At 44.1% G+C, this 26669-nt stretch overlaps 1 protein-coding gene across 1 annotated transcript in view; it reads right to left on the minus strand.

The window, feature by feature from the left end:
* The window catches only part of RAB4A (RAB4A, member RAS oncogene family), a 45467-nt gene extending 20135 nt beyond the window's left edge, over nt 1–25332 (minus strand). Inside the window, exons 1-2 of the mRNA XM_049645071.1 lie at nt 24978–25332; nt 588–668 (exon numbers count right to left, since the gene is read on the minus strand). Coding sequence (XP_049501028.1) covers nt 588–668; nt 24978–25008 — 112 coding nt within the window. The 5' untranslated portion in view covers nt 25009–25332. The remainder of the gene's footprint in view (nt 1–587; nt 669–24977) is intronic.
* Nucleotides 25333–26669: the final 1337 nt, after the last annotated feature.

Genomic DNA, 26669 nt, shown 5'->3' on the forward strand with positions numbered 1-26669 from the left:
TTACCAAAAGAGCGCCAAGTCAATGGCAAAAAGATGGGTCTGTGGTCAAAAGGTCCGGGCTTGAGTCTAATCAACTACCCTCCCAAGGTGGTGGGATGACCGTCCCAAGAGCACACACCCACTTCTCTACACCTGCGCCTTTTACCTGCGAAACGGAACTGAGGACAACAGCTGCCTTCACTGTAGTACAAGGCTGCCGAGGACCCCACATGACTGGCTTATCTACAATGTGCTGCTAGGGCTTTTTGGGCGGCTGGCTCCCTGTCAGGGAATGACATTCCTCCTTTGCCTTCCGCTTCACCATGTTGTATCTCAGTATCTGGAATGTATCTGAGTATGTGGGAAAATGGATGGTATGATAATATACTGAATGATGAGCCATCACGAAACTGAAATAACTTGATGAAAACCAAAGGCATGTTGCTGAAAGCTTAATACGACATAAACTTTTAACGTTATTTTAACATATTTTAAACTATAACTCTTTGCTGAAATATATTCAAAAGTTTTACTACAAACAAATCTGAGCAAGGGAGCACTCTCAGAAAAAGACATGCACGAAACACTGACCATTTGATGTCACTTACATTTTTTTTCTATAAACTGATGAAGCAAGCAAGACTTGCCAGTTCCTGCATTTCCAATAACCAAGAACTTAAACAAAAAATCTGAAAAACAAAAAGAGACTATGAAAAAAACCTTTAAAACGTGCTATGTTTATTCTTAGACTATGATTAAAAAAAAAAAGTAAGACCTGACTTGTTAACAGAAAAGAGAGGTAACTACCCTGTGAAAACAACAATACATGTGTCAACTTACCTTTTCACCTCTTGGCTATTTGGCTTACATGCCAATTCAGTGGTTTCCCAAACTGTGCTCCTGGGACAACTTCCTTTCATGTTGGAAGTCTGGCGACTGTTCTTGTAATGTATAAAATTTGTCCCTTTGCGAGTCACTATTCTAAGAAATACGCATAAGCAGTGACAAGAAAAAATAGCCTAGAAATTTCAAGTGTTTCTGTACAAAAGGAAAACCCTGGGAAACTTTGAGAAGTTCACTCTTTTCCTTTTAAAAATAGGTATGCTTTCCAGAGGTGCCTGGGTGGCTCAGTCAGTTGGCCGTCCGACTTCGGCTCAGGTCGTGATCTCGCACTCTGTGGGTTCGAGCCCCGTGTCGGGCTTTGCGCTGACAGCTCGGAGCGTGGAGCCTGCTTTGGATTCTGTCTCCTCCTCTCTCTGTCCCTCCCCCACTCGCACTCTGTCCCTCTCTCAAAAATAAAATAAAAACATTAAAAAAATTTTTTAAAAAGATAAAAAAAAAATAGGTACGCTTCCCCCCACCCTTGCGGATTTTTGTGGTCTTGCTTCTATCCCCTTATCTGTAACTTGTGGGAAGGACAGCTTGAGCCAAGTTTGAGTCAGCATTCCAAATGTGAAATTTGTCTCATTCAGCGTAGAAAGAATTTCTCATTTCTTCTTTACACAGAGTAATATGTTTAATTTGGGACATTATTTTACATGAAATGGAAATGAAGACTCTCCAGTGCAATTTGTTATTTAATCAGTATGATGTAGCATCGGTAGCCCCACGATGCCTTAATAATCCATTGTGCTTTTGCTGTTAGCAAAGAACTTGAGTTATGCGGAGCCCAGGTGCTGCAGAGGACCCCTCCCACCCCGACCCCTCCCACTTTGATCAGAACCCATCGACCGCTAGCCCCCATGCTGCTGGACTCATTGCGTGGCCCTGATGAGTCTGTACTGTGGGTTCCCCGGTTTGCACCTCTGAAAGTGTTGCCTCCATACATCTTTTCCAAACCCAGACCAAGCGCTCCGAGCCCTGGCTCCCTCTTTCCCCCAAGGAAGCTCACACAGCCCATTTCTTTGCTGAAGCTTAGCCTAGCCCTGTTTCTTAAGACCTATATTCATCATCACTCCCAGATTAAGCCGATTCAACCTCTCACGATTTCCACAAGGTTACAGGCAATGAGCTTAGTGGATAGTGCTATCAGAATTGTCGGCGCTTAAAAATAACAAGTTTTATGCTTCTCGTTGTGTGTTTTGAAAGCATGCACATTCAGGTTCACGGCAGCATTATCCGGAGTAGTCCAAAAGAAGCATTATTTATAAATAAATGGATAAACAAAATATGGCGCATACAAACAGCGGGATATTACTCAGGCTTGAAAGTGAGGAAATTCTGACACATGTCACAACACGGATGGACCTCAAAGACATTATGCTAAGGGAAACAATCCAGTCACGACAGGAGAAATACTGTATGATTCCGTTTCTATAACGTACCTAGAGTAATCAGACTCCGAGACAGACAGTAGAACCGTGGCTGCCAGCGGCTGGGGAAGAGGGGAAACGAGGAGGTGCTGTTTAATGGAAACGAGCATCAGTTTGGAAAGATGAAAAAGTTCTGGAGACAGACTGTGGTAACGGTTGTACACCAATGTGAATGTGCTAAATGCAAATGAACTGCAGACTTAAAAATGGGGGGAATGGCAAATCTTACGTAATTCTACCACATACACACACACACACACACACACACACACACACACACACACTAAAACATGCCAAATCTAATCATTTTCATCAAACGGCTTCTATAACCTAAGACGTCGAAGGGAAGATGGTTAAGATTGCCAGGTTAAAATGAAAACACTGGAATCTTTCAATCTTGTTCAATATCTTCTTCTACTTAAGATATAAAGCCCGATCATTGTGCAGTTGACCTTTGAACAACTGAGTGTGTCCACTTACGTGTGGATCTTTTTTAACAGTACGGTACTGTAAACGTATTTTCTCTTCCTTGTGATATTCTTAGTAGCATTTTCTTTTCTCTAGCTTGCCTAATCATAAGAACGTGATATATAACACATACAGTATAGAAAATACGTGTCAACTGGTATTTTATGTTATTAGTAAGGCTCCCCGTCAATAGGAGGATATTAGCAGTTAAGTTTTTGAGTGGTCAAATTTATATGAAGGTTTTCAACTGTCCAGAGGGTTGGCACCCTTTGCCCCTGTGTCGTTCGAGAGTCAACCCTGTAAGTTAGAAACAGAAAAGGGTGAGGGCTAAATAAAGATGCTGCCAATATGCAGGCAACAGTAAGTACTGACAAAGAAAAGAATTTATACACGCAAATTGAAATGTTTATGTTTTACGTCTACACAGAAAAATGAGGATCACAAATCTACGTGCTCCTGGAACAAAAACTCGTACAGCTAAACATAGACTTTGGCTTGACTCTTGTTCCACTGTTTTCTTCTCCTTTGGAAATTTTGCTAAATGTACTTTACTATGGTAACTGCTACCCGGATTGTCCCATAGCTCCAAAAGGCAAAAGGGTAACATATCCACTGAGCTGCACCCTGCTGGACAAAAGATATGTCGTCTCCAGACGTAAAAGCTCCTCCAAAAACTCTTTATACTCTGTCTTGTAGCTCAAACAGGTTAAGTATTCATACTTTAGTGGAAAACCCTTTTGCTGGAAAACCCTTTTGTGTCACCATCTAGAAATGCTGGATAAAATATATCACATTCCCGCTCCCCCCCCCCCCCCCCAAAAAAAATGCACAGCGGAGTTTTCAGGAAAGAAAGGAAAATTCTAGACACTTGGAACAGAGAAGAAACAGAAAAAAAGCAGTAGGGGCCCAGATACAGGACTGTCAGGGAGAGTAAATCCACACTTAAACACCTCATTACCATAGTGAAACTACAGACAAACACTATAAAGGCGATCAGAAAGAATGGAAAAACTCCCTATAAAGAAACTAAGTTCCTTACCCCAAACAGGAGAAGGCAATGAGATAATACCTTCACAGTATTGAAGGAAGGAGCACAAACCAAAAACTGTCTAATGCAGAATTCAATGCAAGCAATATTATACTCAATGCCACGGTAGACTTTTGCTTCCAAGAGATAGAATAGGAGACTTTTCCCTATTCCTCCTGCTCAGTAGAACTTAAAAGCCTGGAGCCTGCTTCACATTCTGTGTCTCCCTCTCTCTCTGCTCCTTCCCTGTTCATGCTCTGCCTCTCTCTCTCAAAAATAAACATTAAATAAAAAACAAACAAAAGTCAGCTCTCTCTGGCCATAGGACTAGGCAAGGGCAACCTAGCAAGAGAGAAAACTTTTACACATTAACTGCTCTTTAAACAAATGAAAAACAGAAATCTTCAGCAAAGAGAAGGTCTTATCAAAGAAATAAAACATATAAGGAAGAACCATCAGGTAGAAATTTTAGAATTGAAAAATACAGTAACTGAAATACATAGTTCAGCAGATGGGCTCAACAGCAAAATGGAAAGGGGCAGGGAAACAATTGGTGAACTGGACAAAATGATAGAAAATATCCAATTCTGAACAACAAAGAGAAAATAGACTAAAAGTATATAAGTAGAGCCTCACAGACCTTTGAGACTATAAAAAAAAAGCTCTAATATTTGTGTCAATGGAGTCAGAAAAGGAGAGGAAAAAGACCACAAGGTTGCAGAGATACTCAACGAATCAGTGGCTGAAAACTTTCTCCATCTGGCAAGGGACACAAACCCAGATTTGAAAAGCTGAGTAAATCACAGAGAAGATGAATCCAAATAAATCCATGCCAATGTACATCATAACTAAACTTCTGCAAGCTAAAGACAAAGAAAAAAAATCTTGAAAGCAGCCAGAGAAAAATGACAGGCCAGAGAAAATCACAGCTTACCTAATAGGGAAAAAAGTAATCCAAATGACAGCAGAGTTTTCATCAAAAACCAGAGAGGCCAGAAAGAAGTGGCACAATATTTTTCAAGGGCTGGAACAGAAGAACTCTCTACCCAGAATCTTATATATGGTGAAAGTGACCTTCTGGAATGAAGGGGGGAATCGAGACGTTCTTGGGGAGGGGGGCAGGAACACTACAGAATTTGTCAGCAACAGACCTATCCTCAAAGGAAGGAGGACCATGGGACACAAAACCATGGATAACTACAATAGGCTTTTTCTTCTTGTCCTGTTGAGTTTTCTAAATTATGTCTGGCTATTTAAGCAACAATGATTAGCACTGTCCAATGTGATTCTAAATATGAGTGCAGAAAACATTTCAGACAATTTTGTTAAAGGTGGGTTGCTGTAAAGGGATGTCAAAGAAGGTAAAGTTTTTATATTTCCCTCAAATGCATACAGTGGTGACACCAGTAGACTGAGATGTATATACAATGTAATACTTAGAGCGACCGCTAAACAAGCTATACAAAGAGAGATGCTCAAAAATAGTATACATAAATAAAAAAGAATTCTTAAAAATGTTCACATAAACCACAGGAACACTGGAAAGAGAAATGAAAAACAGAATAAAAAAATGGCAAAAATAAGTCCTAATATATCAGTAATTACAATAATTGGGTAATGTATACATGTAGCAATTAAGAGACAAAAATTGGCAGATTAGATTAAAAATATGCCATAACTATTGGCTGTCTACAAGAAACTCACTTTGATTATAATGACCCAGGCAGGCTGAAGGTGAAAGGATAGAAAAAGCCGTATCATGCAAACATTAATCAAAGGAAAGCAATATTATTATCAGGTAAAACAGACTTCATAGCAAAGAAACTGCCTACGACCAAAAGGGTTATTATATAACGATAAAAGGATAAATCGACCAGTAAGATGCAGGAATCCACACCTTCAACTAATACAATGCTATGTCATTTATATCTCAAAAAAAAAAAAAAAAAAGACTAGGAATCCTAAATGTGTATATAACAGAGCTGAAAAGCTTATCAAGCAAAAACTGAGAGAACTTAAAGGAAAAACAGAGAAACCCACAATTATGGTTGGAGACTTCAACACCACTGAGAGCTCTTCACAACCAAGAGAACGAGACAGAAAATCAGCAAGCATAAAGAACAAAAACACAGTAAACCAACCGGACCCAGCTGACATTTATAGAATATACCACCCAACAGGAGCACACACATTCTTTTCAGGGACCCATCAAGTTAGACTATATCCTGGGCCGTAAAACAAACCTCAACACATTTAAACGAACTGAAATCACATACAATGTGTTCTACAACCCCAATGTAATCAAACTAGAAATCAATAAGATGAAGATGGTAGGAATAGTTCCAAATACTTGGATACTTATAAATAATCCACTTCTTTAAAAAATTTTTTTAACATTTATTTAATTTTTATTTGAGAGAAAGACAGAATTCGAGTGGGGAAGAGGGACAGAGAAAGAGAAAAGAAAGAGAGAAAGGGAGACAGAGAGAGAATCTTAAGCAGGCTCCATGCTGAGCACAGAGCCTGACGTGGAGCTCAATCCCCACAACTCCGGGATCGTGACCGGAGCCAAAATCAAGAGTCGGACGCTCAACCCACTGGGCTACCCAGGTGCTCCTAAATAATTCACTTCTAAATAATCTATGATTGAAAGCAGTCTCGCGGGAAATCGAAAAAGTATATTGGGCCGAATGGAAAAAAAACACATCCTATCAAACTTTGTGGGATACAGCAAAAGCAGGGCCGAGAGGTGAACTTGGAGCGCTAAATGCATACATCAGGAAAAAAAGAAAGTCACAAGCAATTATCTACGTTCCTAACTCAAGAACCTAGAAAAAGAAGAGCAAAATAAAGCAAGCGGGAGGAAGGAAATAATAAAGAGCAGAAATCAATGAAACTGAAAATAGGAGAACGAAAGAGAAAACCCATGACCAAAAGCTGGCTCCTTGAAAAGATCAATAAAATTGATAAGCTTCTGGCAAAACCATAATGAGTTCAAGGAATTGAGGTCTGAGCAAGGAAAAAGGCAAGACTGTCAGACGGCACAATAAACTTTGTTGGGCACACTTGGACAGGCTGCATCGGAGGGGACATCCCTCTCAGCAGGAGAACTTCCAGACAAGATGCCCAGAAGGGGAACAGGGCAAGGGGACTTTTGGGGGGGAAGGGATTTGAGAGGGGATTTATGTGTCTGGATGATGTCGCCAGCAGTCTGGTGGGGCAGCTAGCAGCTTGAGATCCTTCATAGCCCTTGAGTTTGTCAAAGGTTAGCAGATGGTGCCTGTAATTTCACAGGGTATGCAAAGCAGGAAGTCTCTAAATGGCTAAAAATATGCTTATTTGGGCTGAATTTTAAGCAACTGAGTGTGTAAGAATTTGAGGTTAGTGCTGGTAGACTCTGAACTGATGTCCCAGCTTGCCAGGAGAAAGAAAACAACACAGGGACCAATATACAGGGCCATCTTTAATCCATTTCTATAACAAGGAAAAAAAGACGACACAAATAGTCAGTCTCAGGGATGATACAGGGCATGTCGCCAGAGACCCTGCAGACATCAAAAAGATAACAAAGGAATAACACGAACAACTCCATACACATTAATTCAACAGCTTAGATGAGATGGACCAATTCCTTGAGAACACAAAGTACCACAACTCACCCGACATAAAACAGACAATTTGAATGGCCCTCCAGTGACTAACGAAATTGAATCTGTAATTTTAAAACTCACAAAAAAGGAATATTCAGGCTGAGATGCTTTCACTAGAGAATTCTACCAAATATTTAAAAAAGAACACAATTCCATATAACCTCTTTGAGAAAATAGAAAAGGGAATCCTACCCAAGTCATTTTATGAAGCTGATATTTATTATTACCTGATTTATTATACATTTTTATTTAAATATTTTAATGTTATATATTTAACGTTATATATTAAATATGTTATGTTTTATATACATATACATATTTTAAGCTTAAAATATATTAAGTATGTATTATTAAATACATAATTGCATATTATAAAAATATTAAAAATTTTTATTTACATATATTACAGTGACACCAAAACCGGAAGAAGGCAGTATTAAAACAAAACATACTATAGAACGGTATCTCTCACGAATCCTTAACAAAATACTAGGAAACTGAATTCAGTAATGTTTACATTTACAAATTTAAATAAAATTATATACTATGACCAAGTAGGCTTTATTTCAGGGATAAAAGGATGGTTCAATATTTGAAAATCAATGTCACTACTCTATTTAGGCTAAAAAGAAAAGCCAGCCAGCCGATCATACCAATTGGTGCAGAAAAAGCATTTCACAAGAGTCAATGCTCACTTGTGATAAAACCCTCAAAAAAATAAATATAGAACTTCCTCAAATTGATCAAGAACATTTCAAAAATTGTACAGCTAACCTTATACTCAATGATGAAAGATTACCCCCCCCCCCCCCACCCCAAAGATGAGGAACACAGTAAGGATATCTGCTCCTGCCACTATTATTCAGTATCATATAGGAAGTTCCAGCCAGGGCAATAAGACATGAAAGGGAAATGAAGCCACACAGATCAAAAAGAAATAAAACTGTTCCTATTGGCAGACGATATGGCGGTTTACGTAGAAAATCCAAGGACTCTCAAACAAAACAACCTCCTACAATCAATAAGTGAATTCATCAAGGTGAAGATTAGAGAATATAAAAATCAACTGTATTTCTAATACTAACAGCACACACGTGGGCATCAAAATTAAAAATATAATGCCACTCACAATCACTCAAAAAATATACTTAGGTCTCAATATAAGAAAACATGTAAAGGACTTCTATACTGACAAGTATACGATGATAATGGAAAAAAACCCAAAATAAATCTAAATAAAGGGAGAGATATACCATGTTCATGGATTAGAAGACTGGACACAGTAAAGATGTCGATTCTCCCTAAATTGATACATATGTTTAATAGTTTCTACTAGAAATCTAGCAAGACTTTTCGGTACATACAGACAAGCTTATTCTAGAATTTATATGGAAAGACAAAGGAACTAGAATAGATGAAACACCTTTGAAAAAAGAAGAATAAAGTGGAAGGAACCACTGTACCCGATTTGAAAATTTATTATGTAGCTATAGTAATCATGACTGAATGGTACTGACATGAGGAGACACATATCAATGGAACAGAATCAAGAACCCAGAAATAGACGTACACGAAGTCATCCAACTGATGTTAAAACTGCAAAAGTAATTCAGTGCCAGAAAGTTAGCCTTTTCAACACATAGTGCTGTGGCAACTGGGCATCTATAAGGGGAAAAAATGACACTTGACTTAAGTCTCATGCCTTATGCAAAATTAACTCAAAGCAGATCACAGACTTAAAGGTAAAACATCATACTATAAAACTTTTAGGAAAAATTAGGAGAAAATTCTTCATGATCTATGGAAAAAGCAAAGAGTTTTTAGACTTGACTCGGAAAAACAACAACAACAACAAAAAACCCAAAACAAGCCAGAGAAGGAAAAACTGATCAAATGGTCTTCCTCAAGACTGAAAACTTTTGCTTTGTAGAAAATTTTGTTGGGAGAATGAAAAGATAAGCTACAGGATGGAAGAAAAGATTGCAAAACATATATCCAACAAAGGACTAGCATCTAGGTTATATGCGTTAAACAAACAAACAAACAACAACTCTCAAAACTCCACAATAAAAACTCAAATAATCCAATTAGAAAATGCACATAATATGAAGAGATATTTCACTGAAAAGATAGAGAAATGGCAAATAAGCACGTGAAAATATGTCTCTCATCATTAACCATTCACCAGGGAAATGCAAATTAAAACCATAGTGAGGTATCACTACACACCTATCAGAATGGCTAAAATAAAAAATAGTGATAGCACCAAATGCTGGCAAGAATGCTCGGAACCCAGATCACACACACTGCTGGTGGAAATACAAAATGGTGTAGCTGCTTTGGAAAATAGCAGTTTTTAAAAAACTACACGTGCAACTACCGTATCACTCAGCAATTGCACTCCTAGGCATCTATCCCAGAAAAATTAAGATTTATGTTCACACAAAACCCTGCACATGAATGTTTGCAGCAGTTTTATTTGTCATAGCCCCAAGCTGGAAACACTCCGATGCTCTTTAACCGGTGAACAAACTCTAGTACATTCATACCAGGGAATCCTACTGGGCAGTAAAAACGAATGAACCGTCGGCATATGCAGTCACCTGGAGGAATCGCCAGAGAAATACACTGAATGAAAAAGTCAATCCCCAAAGATTATGCAATGCATGATTCCATTTATACAGCACCGTTGAAGTGACAAGATTATAGAAATAAAGAACAGATTAGTAGTTGCCAGGGCCTCCAGAGGGGGTGGGGGCAGGAAGGAAGAGTGTGTGCCTATAAAGGGCAATAGATCTTTGTGCTGATTAGGAATGTTTTGTACCTGCAGCTGTGGCCACATCAATATCCTGGTTGTGGTGTCTTACAAGTTTTTCGAGACGTTACCACCAGGGAAAAACACAAAGGGGACATGAGATCTCTGTAATTCTGCTTAAAACTGCACGTGAATCTATAATTATCTCAAGATAAAAAGCTTTACAAAAAATTAAACAATAGGGACGCCTGAGTGGCTCAGTTGGTTAAGCATCCGACTCTTGATTTTGGCTTGGGTCACGATCAATCTTGTGTTTGGGGGGATCGAGCCCCATGTCAGGCTGTGTGCTGACTGCATGGGGCCTGCTTGGGATTCTCTCTCTCCCTGTCTCTCTGCCCCTCCCCTGTGCTTGCATGTGCTCCCTGTCTCCTTCTCTCAAAATAAATAGAAATTAAAAATTAAAAAAGAAAAGAATAGGTAACATATCAAATAACGATTCTATAAGTTTACTATGCACAGTCCTAAACTGGAAGAGTTACCAACGGATGTGCTTCAAGAAGGAAATGGTACCCAGAAGGAAGCAGGGCAGCTACAAAGCCAAGCAGTGCAGTCAGTATGTTATTTTCTGCCTGGAGATATTGGTGTTTGGCTAACACAGATAAAACCAAGCACCACAATGGGTAATGAGTTATTCTTTGTAGGTGAGAAGAATCCAACCCTGTGAGGAGTTTCAGTTAATGCCCCTCCTGTTTACAAGGGGATCTGGATTTCACACACCTCCTTTGTAACTGAGTGCCAGGAGACGGGAGCCCCGTGTGCTCATGTTCAACCCCGGGGTCAGGAGTACAGCCTGATGTTCTCTCTTCAGAGAGGTAGTATTTGAGGTCTGATGGCCTCATGCCCCCACGTCCATGGGTAGGGTAGAATTTGAATTGATTTTACTGACTTATTTTGTTTTTATCACCGTGGGGTTTTACTTTCTTTTTCTCTTGTCTTTGAAACTGAAGGACATACACATCAAATATAAAGTACATATACGTTTTATATGTCAAGCGGACGGTGCTTAACGGCTACAAAAGGCTTTAATTAGGAGCAGGTAACTAACCATATTACAGAGTAATTAAGGAAGGAAAAATGCCCAGGTGGGTTGTATAAGATAACCTAAAGAGAACTTGTTAAATAATTAGGTTTACTTCAAGCAGACCTGATGTAGTTTTATCATAATGGTTGCTAACTTGGGGGCTCAAAATCACAAAGAAGTTTTCTGCATCGAATCTATGATAATTACATTCACCTGATGAGGGTTTCCTTGGCATGAATTTAGCCTAGAAGTGGGGGAAAGACCATATCCCAAAGTAGAAAATCTAAAATGAATATATGCTACCAATGTACTTTTAATTTTTCACAAGAAATTTAAATGTGATAATAGGAAAGGTATCACATAAATAAAAATCAGTTCCTATTTAAAAGTCAGCAATTCAGGAACACGGACAAAGTACAGATCAGGAACAAATGGCCTCCATGCCAAGTGAAATAGCTAACAGAGAGCCAAAGGATTAACTCTATGGGAGAAACCTCACTCGTTGGGGACTCGCTGACTTGTCTTTACATTCCTTTCAAGAACCTCTAACTTCTCAGACCAGAGCAGGTTAGAAGCATATATACTAAGCAGGACTGTGAACTTCAGGTACAAGGACAATCAAGTGCTCACAGCAAAGGCAACCACGGACCAGGAAATGAGCCAGGAAGTGACTCTAAGAGCACAGCACACTTATTCAGCAATTGATTGCCAACGATGACCTTGAATCTTCCAGAAAATTAAGTCATAGTGAGCAGACAAGCTGGCCTTTGCCTTCCTAGTTTCTCCCATGAGCAATGGTTTGGCATTTAAGATTTCCAAAGGTCAGAAAGGAGGCAAGGGCTGGTGGCCCGGGCCACAGGACTGGTTCCACGTTTCACTTCCCGGCAGAAGAAATGTGGCGTGCTGGGACAGTGGGGCCATCTGAGAGGATTCCTTGGTTTCTGGCTTTGGCAACCAGCTGGTGTGGGACACCAACACCTGTGATAAGAGATACTGAAGGTTTGGAAGAGGAATCCATTTCATGGCAAAATAATGAGTGCAAATACAGAGAGGTGAAACTTAAAATACCGGTGAGCCGACACGGTGGAGATGTGGGGGGAGCGGTGCTCCCAAGGGAGGAGGCCCCAGCACCCCAGGTGAATTCATCCTCTCCTGAGACGGGGCAAAGTCAGTCGGCTGAAGATTTAGAGGCGGGACGCGGTGGATGAAAAGTATTGACAGCCTCACAAGGAGCCTGGGCGTCCGGGGGGATTGCAGAGTGTAGGGCGAACAAAGTGGAACTTCCAGGGTGATCGGTGGCGCGAGTCTGAAGACTCGAGGGGTGAGTCCAAGGTGGGAGGGAGGGCTTGGTCGCAGACAGGAAGAGAGACCTCCCTTCTTCCACAACTGCAAGAGAAGGGTAGAGGACGAGCGAGTGTGGAGGTAAGTCACTTCACGGGTTGGAGAAGGGCAGGGGAGGAGAGGTGGTTTCCTGGGCGTGGCACGTTCTCCCCTGTCTCCTACTGGACAGGAGACAAGGGGTCTAGCGAAGGTGGGGACAAAGGGCAAGATGGCCAGGATGAGAGGGCATCGCCAAGTACTACCGAGAGCCCCTTCGAAGCAGACCACAAATCCGCAGTGAGCTTAATCTAAAGAGCGCTCTGTCTGCACGGTGGCAGGTCACGCGGGTTGGGAAGCCAGGGCCGGGGATCTGCATGGTTGAAGGACCAAGAAGGGACGGGTGGAAGGAAAGGCGCCGGCATCACGGCATCACAGCATCACGTGTGGAGAGCGAGCAGCTCATCACGTGACAGAAGGGGAGCAGGTGCCATGCGACTGTGTCCAATGAGCAGCCAGGGAAGTACCTGGGGGGGGGGGGGGGCGGGGAAGAGAAGGTGCCTAGAGACGAAGTGACGAAATGGACACTAAGCTGCGGACTGACCCCTCTGCACGGACGCTGCAGTCACCCAGGAGCGGTGAGGCGCGGGGGCGGGGCATGAGACCCTACACGAGGGGACCTCGTAGAATGAGGCATAGCCCCGAGGTCATCACGTCACAGCGATGAGCAGGATCGAGTAGGGCATAGAACGCAAGATGGCACGAGCTTCAAAGAGAAAAACGTTCTGGTAACGCTGGTCAGGCAGGAATTAAGCTGCAAAAGCTTGAAGTGTTGGCTTGGGAGAGAGAGATGGTTCGGGTGGTGGAAGAACACATGACCTGTGAAGGACAGGTAAAAATAAGGCAAGGGAGGTGGGAAAGAAGGCAAAGCCTAAAGCCCGACTCTGGTACTCTGAGTTAGATGCCGGCAGAGAGGAAGCATGATGTGTGTGGATTTAACATTTGCACCACAGACTCTGATGGTTGCTCAAGGTCCGGTGACGGGCTCTGTGATTTTGCCGAAGACCTCATTTGGATCAAATCCGCTGTGGGGCCCGGGGGTGTGGATGCAAGGTAGTTAGCAGATGAATGAGCCTGGTCAGCCACCAGCACTGAAGCTGTGAGTTCCTAGTTGCTTTCTATGTGATGTAATAACATAAAAACAGAAAGAATTCTCCCAACATGCAAAACTGTCCCGAAAAGGAAATCAGTGACCAGTGTGGTACACAGAGACAAACAGACCTAATAAAAACAATCATCTTTAAGCAGGGAACAAGTTTTGGATACTTCAAGCATTTTTTTTTTTCATTTTATTTGTTTTACAGAGACCATGCACGAGTGGGGGAGGGGTGGCGGAGTGACTGAGGGAGAGAGAGAGAGGGGGAGGGGGGGGGAGAGGGAGAGGGAGAGGGAGAGGGAGAGAGAGAGAGAGAATGAATCTTAAGGAGGCTCCACACTCAGCACGGAGCTGACAAGGGGCTCAGTCCCATGACCCTGGGATCATGACCTGAACTGAAATCAAGAGTCGGAAGCTCAACCAACTGAGCCACCCAGGTGCCCAGTTTTGGATACTTCCAAGAGTAGGATGTTCCATTTGATTCTGATACACGAGAAGATAAAATCATATTAAGAAGTAAGGGCAAGTTGTTTGTCAAATATTTCAGAGAACACTCCAACTGGTGTAATTAAAAAAGAGAACGTGAACAGTTAATTTTTTATTGGAGGATACATACACAAAATGTTGTCTTTCTGACTTGCGACTTTGGAGCAAACCTGAATACCGTTAACAATATTTGCACATTTACAAAGATCTGTGAAAGCATCCCTTGTGAATGTTAAAGGTCTTCCGCGTTGGTCTGGAAGGTATAAGCTTTGGTCCCCGTTACCCTCCACCCCCCAGTTTTACCCTGAGTTCAGAGATAGATTTTGACTCATGTTAAATGTCCATGTCTGTTTAGAACATGCAGGGGAGCAATGACATCCAGTGGCAATGTTTAATCTGGGTCACCACTGAGCGGAGATTTTATGGAAGAGATTTCTGTACAAGATATGCAGAATAAAAACCTAACTACCCTTGAGAATGTGACACAAGGCAAATTTGAGCCCAGATTCTGGCTCTACAACTCCCAGCTCTGAGACTCAGGCAGAGCACCGAACCTCTCAGTTTCCTCACCTGTAAGTGGGACATAGTGTTTACCTTACACTGTTGTTGTAAGGGTCAGAGACACTGGACACAAAGCCCAGTAGATTATTCTGCGTAGATTATTAGAACTTCATCTTTTTTGTTTTTTTAAAGCAATGTCTACACCCAACGTGGAGCTTCAACTTACAACCTTGAGATCAAGAGGTGCATCCTCGGGGCGCCTAGGTGGCTCAGTCGGTTGGGCGTCCGACTTCGGCTCAGGTCATGATCTCGCGGTCCGTGAGTTCGAGCCCCGCGTCGGGCTCTGGGCTGAAGGCTCGGAGCCTGGAGCCTGTTTCGGATTCTGTGTCTCCCTCTCTCTCTGACCCTCCCCTGCTCATGCTCTGTCTCTCTCTGTCTCAAAAATAAATAAAACGTTAAAAAAAAAAAAAGAGGTGCATCCTCTATTACTGAACCAACCACGTGCCCTAACTTCATCTTTATCCAGAGGTAAGAGTTATAATTTAGGCTCGGCACACCATCGGTTTTTCAGTAAGGAAAAATTTCCTGTACAACCATGGAAACAGAGCAACACGTTAATACCAGAAGAATCTTCAATCGGTACATATTCAAAGATACTGACCTAAAAGCTTCTTTGGTCATGCAATAGCTAGAAATAACACTGTTCTTGGCAAAATGTAATAGGGAAAATTATTATTGTATACTAGGTCCCAGAGGAAATACAGAGATGGGTCACTTCTAACTCACAATGTTTTTATACTTGTAAACGTTTAAAGGAACTTGTTTACATGGTAACAGAAGACACTTCAAAATCAATTTTACCAATAAAGTTTTACCAGTCAATGTCCAGACTTATGGAGGTCTCCATGAAATTGAAAAAAAGATAATCCAAAATATAGACTTCCTTCTCCTTTTTTTTAATGGTTATTTATTTTTGAGAGAGAGACAGAGTGTGAGCGAGGTGGAGTGGGGGGGGCAGAGGGAGAGGGAGACACAGAATCTGAAGCAGGCTCCAGGCTCCGAGCCATCAGCACAGAGCCCGACGCGGGGCTTGAGCTCACGAACTGTGAGATCATGACCTGAGCCGAAGTCAGACACTCAACCGACTGAGCCACCCAGGAGCCCCTGGACTTCATTCTTATATAGTATCCTAGGTTATATACATATTTATGACAAAATTATTCAAGGTGCTAATGTACGACAAGTGGGAAAATAGCGATGGCCACCAAATAGCAACTTCCATTTCCCCCCCAAATATTACCATGGTCAAAGTGACTCTGAAGAGGAACGTTAGTCTTCAAAACACCAAATATTTTTAGTGCATTCACAAAGACCGTAAGAACTAAGAACGAGTGCAAGTGTATCCCATTTGCAAAACGACAGGAGAAATTTCTTGTTTTCTAAGAAGACAAGGGATTCTAACGTGTGTGCATACGGCCAATGTGGAAGCCCACGCTGTTTCCACTACTGTGCTGCTTTCTCGGACTGCTTCCTCACCGGAGGAGGGGAGGCGTGAAGGAACATTTAAGCCCATCATCTTCTTCGGGAAGATCCTTACTTGGAACAAACAGTTGAAAGGGAACTGCAGCTTACATGTTTTGGAGGCTGCGGTAGATGCTGTCGTCGCAGATAACTGTCTGCCTAACAGCTACTCCCCAAGGAGCCAAAGGAACAGGTGAATGTGACCCCAAAGCTGGAGACAGGCATTGGTTATTTTAAGCCAATTATGGCCATTCCCAGCCCCCTCCTCCCTGCCAGACTGGATTAGAAAAACATACAGCCTTGGGGCGCGTGGGTGGCCCAGTTGGTTAACGTCAGACTCTTGGTTTCGGCTCAGGTCATCATCTTGAGGTTCATGAGTTTGAGCCCCACACTGGGCTCTGTGCTGACAGTGCAGAGCCTGCTTGGGATTCTCTCTCTCCCTCTCTCTCTGCCCCTCACCTGCTCGCTCTCTCTCTCTCAAAATAAACTTAAAAAAAATTTTAAAAAGAAAAATATACAGCCTTAAGCTAATCAGTGCAAAGTGTTATTACCCTGGCCACATAATGGGTCCAGGGACAGGGACTTGACCCAATGTGGCTCAACCGGGTGGAGAGGAAGAACTTTTACTCCATCAATGCAGGGAAGAGCTCCTCTTTCCTACGGACGTAAGAAGAAGTGACCGAAGGGTGCCTGGGTGGTTCAGTCAGTTAAGCATCTGACGCTTGACTTCGGCTGAGGTCATGATCTCAGTTTCGAGAGTTTGAGCCCCGGGAGTGGGGCTTTGCGCTCACAGTGCAGAGCCTGCTTGAGATTCTCTCTCTTTCTCTCTCTCTCTCTGCCCCTCCCCCGCTTGCACTCTCTCTGTCTCTCTCTAAATAAATAAATAGAAAGAAAGAAAGAAAGAAAGAAAGAAACTCGGATTACAAAGAGTAGTCATTTTATGGCTCTGCAGGGGTGAGGATGACGGTGCTACAGGTCCTTGCCCTCACAGCTGAGCTCCTGACTCAGCCAACCCTGAACACCCTCCCCACTGACAGTTATTTGAAAAAAATACTTTTCCATATTACCTCCAGCATTTTGAGTGGGGTTTTCTGCCCCCTGCAGTTGGAAGCATTCCGCCTGATGAAACGACCCAAAGGGCTCATCACCTATCATCGACTAAACAGAAACTGTGTTACGCACAATTTCAAAAATTCTTTTATTTTTGGTCATATAGAATCGGTTTAAAATCAAAAGGCGGTCAAGTAAGCCGGGATTTAGGACTAGGGGAGTTCACCCAACCACTGGCTACTTGGCAACTACCAAGTGCCAGGCATCTGAATGCTTAGGAACCACACATTCAGATCATCTGAGACATCTGCCATCACAACAGGGTTATGTCTGCCCCCAAGTGCTCCCAGGCTACTGAGCGGGGTGCCAGTCTCCTGCTGAAGTGCCTGATGGATACACCAAAGCCTGCCCAACTTCCTTCCACTTGGTCGACCTGTTCTCTCCCTAGGTACATTCACCATTGGGCAGCCGTGAGGCCCTGAAGCTCCAGGAAGCCGTGAAAGTACCTCCACAACTCTCTGCCCCACCGTGGACTGTGAACTGATTTCAGATCCGAGTTCTTAGAAGGGAAATCTATTTTTTAAAGGATGCCCTGTGTGACCTCTTTAAGTCAAGCAAACGTGGTCTGTGGAAGACGTTTTAATTAGTGTTGCGTTTATATTACACATGATGTAAAGACTGCTTGGTTTCTACCATAAAGAAAAAAAACTATGTCTTAAAGTCGGTTTTCCTATTAACCTGGCCTTTTGTTTCATACTCTGTAACTCAGAAGAAAAACGCCACCTCTCAAACGGAATCAAATCAAAGGTGCTTTTAGCAGTCCCAGAAGGCTGTGTCCAGGAGCACCAGGGACACAGAGACGTCTCAGCAGACCCCTGCTTTCAAAGAGCTCATGGTCTCATCTTGAAAGAAACATTCTCTTTGTCGCAACTGAGATTTGAGCAAATTATAAAAGAGATATGCAAAGTCCTGGGGCACCTGGCAGGCTCAGTCAGTAGAGCATGCAACTCTTGACCTTGGGCTTGTGGATTCGAGTCCCACACTGGGTGTAGAGACTAGTTAACAAATAAAATCTTAAAAAAAAAAAAAAAAAAAAAAAGATATGCAGGGTGCCTGGGTGGCTCAGTCAGATAAGCCTCCGACTTCGGCTCAGGTCACGATCTTGCAGTTCCTGAGTTCAAGCCCCGCGTTGGGCTCTGTGCTGAGAGCTCAGAGCCTGGAGCCTGCTTCGGATTCTGTGTCTCCCTCTCTCTCTGCCCCTCCCCTGCTCATGCTCTGCTCTGTCTCTCTCTCTCTCTCAAAAATAAATAAACATAGAAAAAAAAAAAAAAGACATGCAAAGTCCAGTGCAAAGATAGTATATATTTTATGAGGACTTCTGCAATAACAGGGCACAAGCAAATGAACAAGAGAAACAGTCTTATAACTAAGGGAGCACACCACATACAGTAACATTTTAAATGATACCAAAAGAGAGAGATACTTTGTTTTTAAGTTCCAAATTTTTTCTGCATGCTTAAAAATTCATATTTGAAAAATTACAAGCCTCCCTCTAACATACGTCCACTCGCCCATAATTTATTAGCCCTTGATGAACGGTGTACCCTACCCTGCACACCTCAATATCGTTAGCTGCTTTTTTAAGGACTTAGGTGCCAAAGACACAGCACAGAAGAGAGACAGAAAGAAACAAAGACCAAGATAACTACGCGTTGTCATACAGGAGCCTGCCATTCTGAGTAGCGCAAGAATGCACTTGGCTGTGGCAGAGTACAAAGCATCTTTCTCCAGGTGTCACAGCCATCATTATCAGGGACTTCTTGGTATTGGCCAAACCTCTCCACATTAATTTACCCTGGTTTGGGGAGCTCAGAGGGGGATTACAAAGGGAGAAAACTTGTAGTTACACGGCGTTTATTTGACTCATATGTTACAGTGGTGTTTATTCTTCACATTTACCCAGCTTTATTCACCCTTTAAACCACAGTACCCTGCATGTCATTTTAGCTTTTAAATTACATTCACGGCTACAGAGAAGCACAAAAGGATTCTTCAAACATACAGAGCATGGTCCGTTACTAAGATCAGACTGGTAGAGAAAGCAGCGATATTCAGAGAACACAGAGCACAGAGGATTCAAAGGTTTTTCTCTCAAACTATTTTCACTGGCATGTATCCTAACGGAGTTTTCAGGAACTGGGAAAAAGGAAAATCTATTCCATTAGCCTAACCAATCTCTAGAGGGTGGATTATGAGAAGACGTTCAAGAAACAACATCAGCTTTCTCCTCATTCCAAAGAAATATTCAGAGCAAAACGCTTGCCTGATTAGATATGCTAAAAGTGGAAAGAATCGTGTTATGGCTAATTCCATGCCTCGGGGCCCAAAGCGTGAGATACTTTTCAAAACACATTGGTGACGTGGTTCTTAACAGAAGAGGTATTACTATTATTACTAAGTTAAGAAGGAAAGTTCACATTTTAGGCTTACGTGGAATTATTTTTCAAGGAGCACAAGAAGCTTTGGAAACACCATTTACTTAAATCATGATGATATTCCCGTGAAGCTGTGGCCTAAGTTGCCAGTAGTCCGGGTTCCCGAATAGATTTTACCAGGACCCCTTCTAACTCACCCCTACCCGAACCCACCTCACCCTTGCCCAGGCGGTCGGTTTCCCTTCCTGCATGCAGGAGCTACAGAGGTTGCTTTACCGCCAGTTACAAGGACGCCATACCACCAGCAGCAAACAACTGGTCCAACTACTCGGGTTGCTGTGCCTGGAGACAGGCATTGTTTTATAATCCACTAATCTGCCCCCACCCCCAACCTTCCCTTGCCTCTCCTAGGGTTAACAGTAACTTGAACTACGTTAAGGGGTCTATTTAAAAGACAGAAACCAACTGGACTCAGGAGATGGGATGATGAAGAATTAAAGATTCCAACTTTCTCTCAGGTGGATGGGTACCAGGGACAAATAGAAGGCTGGGGAGTAGGAATGGGTTGGTTGGGTTTGGGATGCAGTGTGTGAGGATACCCCAGGCCATCCAAATGGAATAGTTAGGTATGGAGTTCAAAACAGGCTCTTAAGCCTGAGGGACTGATATGACTGGAAACAGAGATTCAGGAGTGGCAGAAGTCACAGGCAAGGACTGGGACGGAATGCTTTATAGTTCAAGTGACTGTGAAAATTATCGTCCACTTTTGCTTTTCTAAAGAACAAGGTTTCCTCCTGAAATCACTGTTGCATCAGATGCTAACCAACTTGGATATATGTTGGAAAATAAATTAATTAAAAAAAAAATAAAGGGCAGCCTTGATCTCAAGAGCGCCCCCAAACAAACAAACAAACACACCACCAAAAAGCGAACAAACAAGTTTTCAAAGGTCTGGGCACGGGAGCCATTATGTAGCATAGGATCTCGACCTTCTATCAGGTCCCTGGACCAACAGCACCTGCGTGGGCTGCGAGCTGATCAGCCGTGGAGCCGCCATCACCCCCCATCTACTGAATCAGAACTGCCACTTTACGCACCAGGGGACTCGGGGGCCCAGCAGTTTGAGGACCTCTGGTGTAGTGTTCGCCACACTCTAGTTCTTTAAATGGTCACCCGTTTCCAGCACATGAGGAAAGGAAAACACAAACGTTAGAAATGATAAATAGATTCGATTTGGAGAAAGGTCCTTTATGCCGCTGTTAGACGCTTCCTTGACTGACGTTTATGTCTTTTATGAAATTCAGGTGATGGTTAGTTTGGTGATTTCTCTAACAGTAAGTTATTTTATACTTTACTGGCACCACATACCTTTGAAGATGTTACTTCCTTTACCCCAAATATCCTTACTCTACTTCCCCTATTAAGCCCAAATTTCTCCATGAGTCATATTCTGACTACCAAGGCCTATGTTTTAGTGTCACAGAGATGCCATACCAAAATGCCACGAGCCGGATGGCTTAAAACTAGAGAAATTTATTGTCCACCAGTTCTAGAGGCTAGAAGTCTGAAATCAGATGTCAGGAGGGCCATGCCTTCACTGAAGGCTCTAGGGAAGGACCCATCCCTGCCTCTTGCTAGCTTCTGGTGGGTGCCCACCCCCTTTGTGGTCCTTGGCCACTGCCGTCTCAGCCTGCCCTTCGTATCACATTCTCCCTGTACGTGTCTATACCCAAATCTCTCCCCTCTTATTCGGGTAGCAGTCATTGGATTAGGGCCTCCCCGAATCCAACAGGACTTCATCTTAACCGGATTACATCATTCCTATTTCCAAATAAAGTCACAATTCGCAGGTACCTGGGGTTAGGACCTGAACGTATCTTTCGGGGGATCCAATTCAACCCGCAACGGCCTACAATGAAATATTTCTAAAAGAAAACATCTTGATAATTCTCCAAGTGATGTGGTAAATACTGTAATACTGTGCTTTCCAAATAAGGCACAAAATAAAAATATGAAGACTATATTGTAATAAACTCAGCACACGACTAACAATTTGCGTTCTTGTTTCATTAAACCGTGTTCGTTGTAGAAAGCATAAAGTCCAAAGTGTGGAGACTGAGCTTAGATTTTTTTCCTCAGTCTTAGCCTGCTTTAGTCCTTGCTTTTTTTCCCCTAGCATTTTCTGCACCACTTATATATTTTTTAGCCCCTTCTTGGCCATCATTGCTTGGGACTACCTAATCCACTTGTTAATTTTGTCTCGCAAATCTTGGTGTCAGGAATTACTTAAGGCCAATTTGTGTCACCTCCCAAGTCTCAGATGGCTGGAGTTCTTTAGCCATACTAACTGGCTTTAAGAATGCTCTGAAATCTACACTGGGGAAACACTGTTTCAGTTTAGATATACTTAGACAAGGGTTTCAAACGGAAACAGATCTGTTTTAGATTTTAACTTTGTGTTACAATCTTACATACAGTATTCATGTGGTTATTAGTTTCAGGGCGGGCAAAATGTTTACTACTCAGTCGATGGAAGAAGACATATTGCCTTAATTTGCTAAAAAGCATTAAAGGCAGATATAGCTCATCGCTAGTACTTTATAAGCACTGGCTCTTTATTTTTCACCCTATTGCTGTTAAGCTACACAGAGCCTCCTTTTCTGGAAGAGAAAATAAGTATAGAGCACAAAGGAGTTTAAAGGTTAGGCAAACATTCCTTTACCAGCTAGCCAAGAGGCACACGTCTGGAAGGTGGAACCTGATTGTTTTACTTTTGGGGAACAATGCTGTGCAAATATGGTCAATGATAAATGAAGGTGACAGCTTACGACTTTTGGCTGGCAGTTTCAACTGCCACATTTGCAGTTTCTGAAACCAACTTTCTTTTTCTTTTCTTTTGTTTTCTTTTCTTTTTTAACGTTTATTTATTATTGAGAGACAGAGGCAGAGCATGAGCATGGGAGGGACAGAGAGAGAGGAGAAGACACAGAATCCGAAGCAGGCTCCAGGCTCCAAGCTGTTAGCACAGAGCCCGACACGGGGCTTGAACTCACAAACCGCGAGATCCTGACCTGAGCTGAAGTCCGATGCTGAACCAACTGAAGCCACACAGGTGCCCCTAAAAACCAATTTTCTATTCCATTAGTTTCTTCTAACTTTCTCTATTAGAGAAAAAGATTAAATTGTGAGTAAAAACACATTTGGATGGAATCATGACAAAAGAATACTGTTGCTTAAAGCCTTATGATATTTATTTATTTATTAAATTCTTTTAACATTTATTCATTTTTGAGAGAGCGCGAGCGTGAGCAGGGGAGTACAGAGAGAGAGGGGACACAGAATCCGAAGCAGGCTCCAGGCTCTGAGCTGTCAGCACAGAGCCCGATGTGGGGCTTGAACCCACGAACTGTAAGAGCATACCCTAAGCTGAAGTCGGACGCCCAAACAACTGAGCCACCCAGGTGCCCCCTTATGATCATAATTTAATCAGTTAATCTGTGATGCTCAAAAGTTCAATTAACTGCATCCAAAGTGTAGTAGAGACATGCGATATTTTATGAAGGTTAGTTCATATAACACAAATGAAATGTAAAAGCTCCGTCTCCCGAACTCTTCCAGTCCTTTCCTCCTCATTCAAAATCCCCACCTGGTTTTCTTATTCAGACTTTCCACCCCTCCCTAACGCTCCTATTCAGGTAAGAGAAAAAAAGTGTGGGTAAGGAGCACTCGAAAATAAAGAAAAGCACAAGGACAACCAAAAATCGCTAGACAAGCGTATTTTCTTTGCAAAATCTCCCGACTGTGGTTCTGTACAGGGAGGACCCGACCACATGGACGAACGCGACCATTTGTGGCTCTGACAACACTTCAAAAGCCATCGGGTTCCTGGAGGATGTCCTAAGCCTTCTAGGAATGGGTGTAATGCCCCGAGGGGCACCAAGAACAGGGCAATCACAAGTCACAGGAGAGGCTGAAGGTGAAGCAAATGCACTGTGACCTCACCCCTCTTAGGGGAAAGGTAGAACCTTCCATAGGCTCTCTCCACCTCGCCCTCGCCTCTGTACCACTGTTTAGGCTCCCCTTATTGGAACTCCACTTCTCTCCGGCCCTGGGCATCTGCCATTCTGCCGCCCTGACCAGTTACTACCGCCTAGGCTCCCCACTCTGGGCCAGGGTTCCTTCTAACATACTTTCCGAAGGCACAATCCTCCAGAACTCCTGCCCGCTGTTTTAACTACTCATTCGTTAGTGCCCTGACGGCATTAACCCTGTATCCGCCACTAGACTGCATGCTCCGTGAGACCAGAACCACGCCTGTCGCCTGGCCTGCGGCATTTGCAGCACCCTGCGGCCTCCACCCTGCCATTCCACGCGTGTCTGTTGAAGGAGCAGCGGGCCACCACACGTGACCTGAGTCCGGGTACATACTTTTGAACTCGAACCTCTCCCTGGGATTGTAAAACTCCCAATCAAAGTCTTAATCTGAGAACGTACAATTCCGAACAAGGAATCAGAGACTGGTAAACATCTCGAGCCTGATGCAAAGGAGACGTGTACGATATCAGTGATTTTTACCACGCAGGACTAAAACAAAGCACGACAACACAGTATGTGAATTGGGAAGGCTTTCGATCACTCAAAAAAAAAAATGATTCCCTTATAGCATCCAGGTGTGGGTGCTACAGGGGCAGCAAAGATCAGGCAGACAGGGCTCTGCTTCCAGGGTGTTCATGATTTTAAAAAGGCACATTTATAAACAGCCATAATGCAACCCAGAAAGGACTAAACACCCGAGAGACGGAGAAGGAGCGAAATAAATGAGGCAAGAGGTCTCCGCACGAAGACACGGGTTAGTCTATCGATTACTTCTCACTGTAATCCCAGGGCAAAGAAAGGAATTCCAACCCAGGAAAGGTCATGCTGGAATACTCGAAGAACACACTGAAATACAGGCGTCGCCCTAAGTCCTTCACGGCCCCTCGCCGGGGACAACATCGCAGAGGAAAGTCTTCAACTGGCTTTCCAGACCCGGAGCTACTGAAAATTGGAAAACCCTCCGCGCGTGAGCGCGTAGAAAAGGCCGGAGGAAACTTGAGAAAGCAGATCACGTAAACGGGCTGCGCACGGCCGGGCCCGCGCCCCCCGCGTCCCCGCCGCCCCCGACCTCCCGCGGCCCGGACGCGCCCCCGAGACCCGCGGCCCCGCGCGCACCCGCCCGCCTCGCCCGGCCGCCTCGTACCGTAGGTTTCGGACATGGCCGTCTGCGACATCTTGGGAGCGGCACCGCCTCTCGCCGGGTCACCGGCTGCAGCTCCGGCCGGGCCGGCGGGCGTGGGGGGCCGGCGTCGTCCTCCGCGCCTCGGTGGGAACGGCGAGCGGCAGGGGAGCGGAGGAGGGAGGGGCCCGCGGTCCCCACGGCAACGGCCGGCCACCCCGCGGCTGCGGCCCTGCCGGACTGCGGGCTCCGCGCAGGCGCACGGCCTCCGCCCCCCGCCGGGCCCGGACGGGGACTGGGAGGAGGAGGAGGAGGAGGAGGAGGACGAGGACGAGGAGGAGGAGGAGGAGGAGGAGGAAAGGGGGCGCGAGGCCCGGCCCTTCCGTGGTCGCGCGTGCGCACGCAGACGGCGGCGGGGGCGGGGGGGCAGCTGGCCCGGGCCAGGGGCGGGGCCGGGGAGCGCCGGGAGGCGGGGGCGGGGGGCGCCCGGCGCGGGGAGGCGGGGGCTGGAGTGGGAGCACCGGGGTGGGGCAGGGCGCGGATGGAGGGTTGCGGCTGGCCGAGGTCGGGTTGCAGGGGTGGGGAGGGGCCTGCGATCCGCAGGCTTGTGGGGTGACCGAGTGTTGGGGACAGTGGGGTCTAGCTCTTGGGCAGGGACGGCAAAATGCCTGCAGTGGGAAGACAGTCCTGCCGGATTGGCCCTCCGCGGTAAAGACTTTGTCGTCGTCGTCGTTAGCGGCTCGCAGGCAGGAAGAGACTTCTTTAAACTATTATGGTCAACCGGGGAACGTGGTTAATGGGTAACTAGGAGGCGGTAGCCCCAGTTGTCCAGCTAGAAGACCAGCCCCTGTGGCCGGGGAGGCTGGCTTAGCCGGGAAACTGAGCTTTATGCAGACCTGCCAGGCCCTCTCCTGTTGGGCTAAGCTGGTGTCTGGAGAAAACGGTCAGAACTTAAGGTGCCCTGGTGCTGGAGAGAGTCCCCAGAAGACTGTAGACATTGGCCCTTCTGCGTCCCATGTTAAGGGAATCTGGCTTACGGGCAGGAAGCATCTCCTGGACCTCAGCTTAGGTTAGGATTCGGTGGCTGGGTATTCTGATTTAAGGCGCAAAGCTGAATTCAGAATCCCCTTCTGCTGGAAGTGCAGAGGTAAATGTTTATTAGGAAGAGAATTTTGGCTGGGAGTTTGCTTCGTCTGAGCATGACCAGAGTCACGTCATATGTCCTAAGGCCCAACCTTATTCAAAAGGTATAGATACTAAAATATGCCTTGGCTAAGCTCGCAAGTAACATGCACTGTGGGGAAAAGGCTAGTAAATACGTTTTTTTCGAGTCCGTTTGGCTCCATCCTCCTCATAAATTGGCATCAGACTTCGACTGAGAACTTTCCCCTCTTCCCCAATGGCCATTTGGCTCTACATTTTACTCTTCTCTCTGATCTTAATAGCAAATAGATATCCTTGCTTCTAAATCACAGAGAAGCCCCATGCTGAAATATTGTGAGGACTATAATCTAGAATTATTTTGCATATATTTCTTGTTCGGTGGCTGAGATACTTTGTTGCTTTCTTAATTTGGTGTTCTGCATGTTAATTCTGATTTACACTCCTGAGTATAGCAGGCTAATCTGATGGAGCTATTTCCAACGAAAGACAGGGATCCCATTCTTTAAATCTAAGATTTCTGCCTGCCAGAAGCTTTTGTGGATAAGAAAGAAA

Source organism: Panthera uncia, chromosome D2, assembly GCF_023721935.1.
Source record: "Panthera uncia isolate 11264 chromosome D2, Puncia_PCG_1.0, whole genome shotgun sequence".
In the NCBI taxonomy this organism is placed as follows: Eukaryota; Metazoa; Chordata; class Mammalia; order Carnivora; family Felidae; genus Panthera; species Panthera uncia.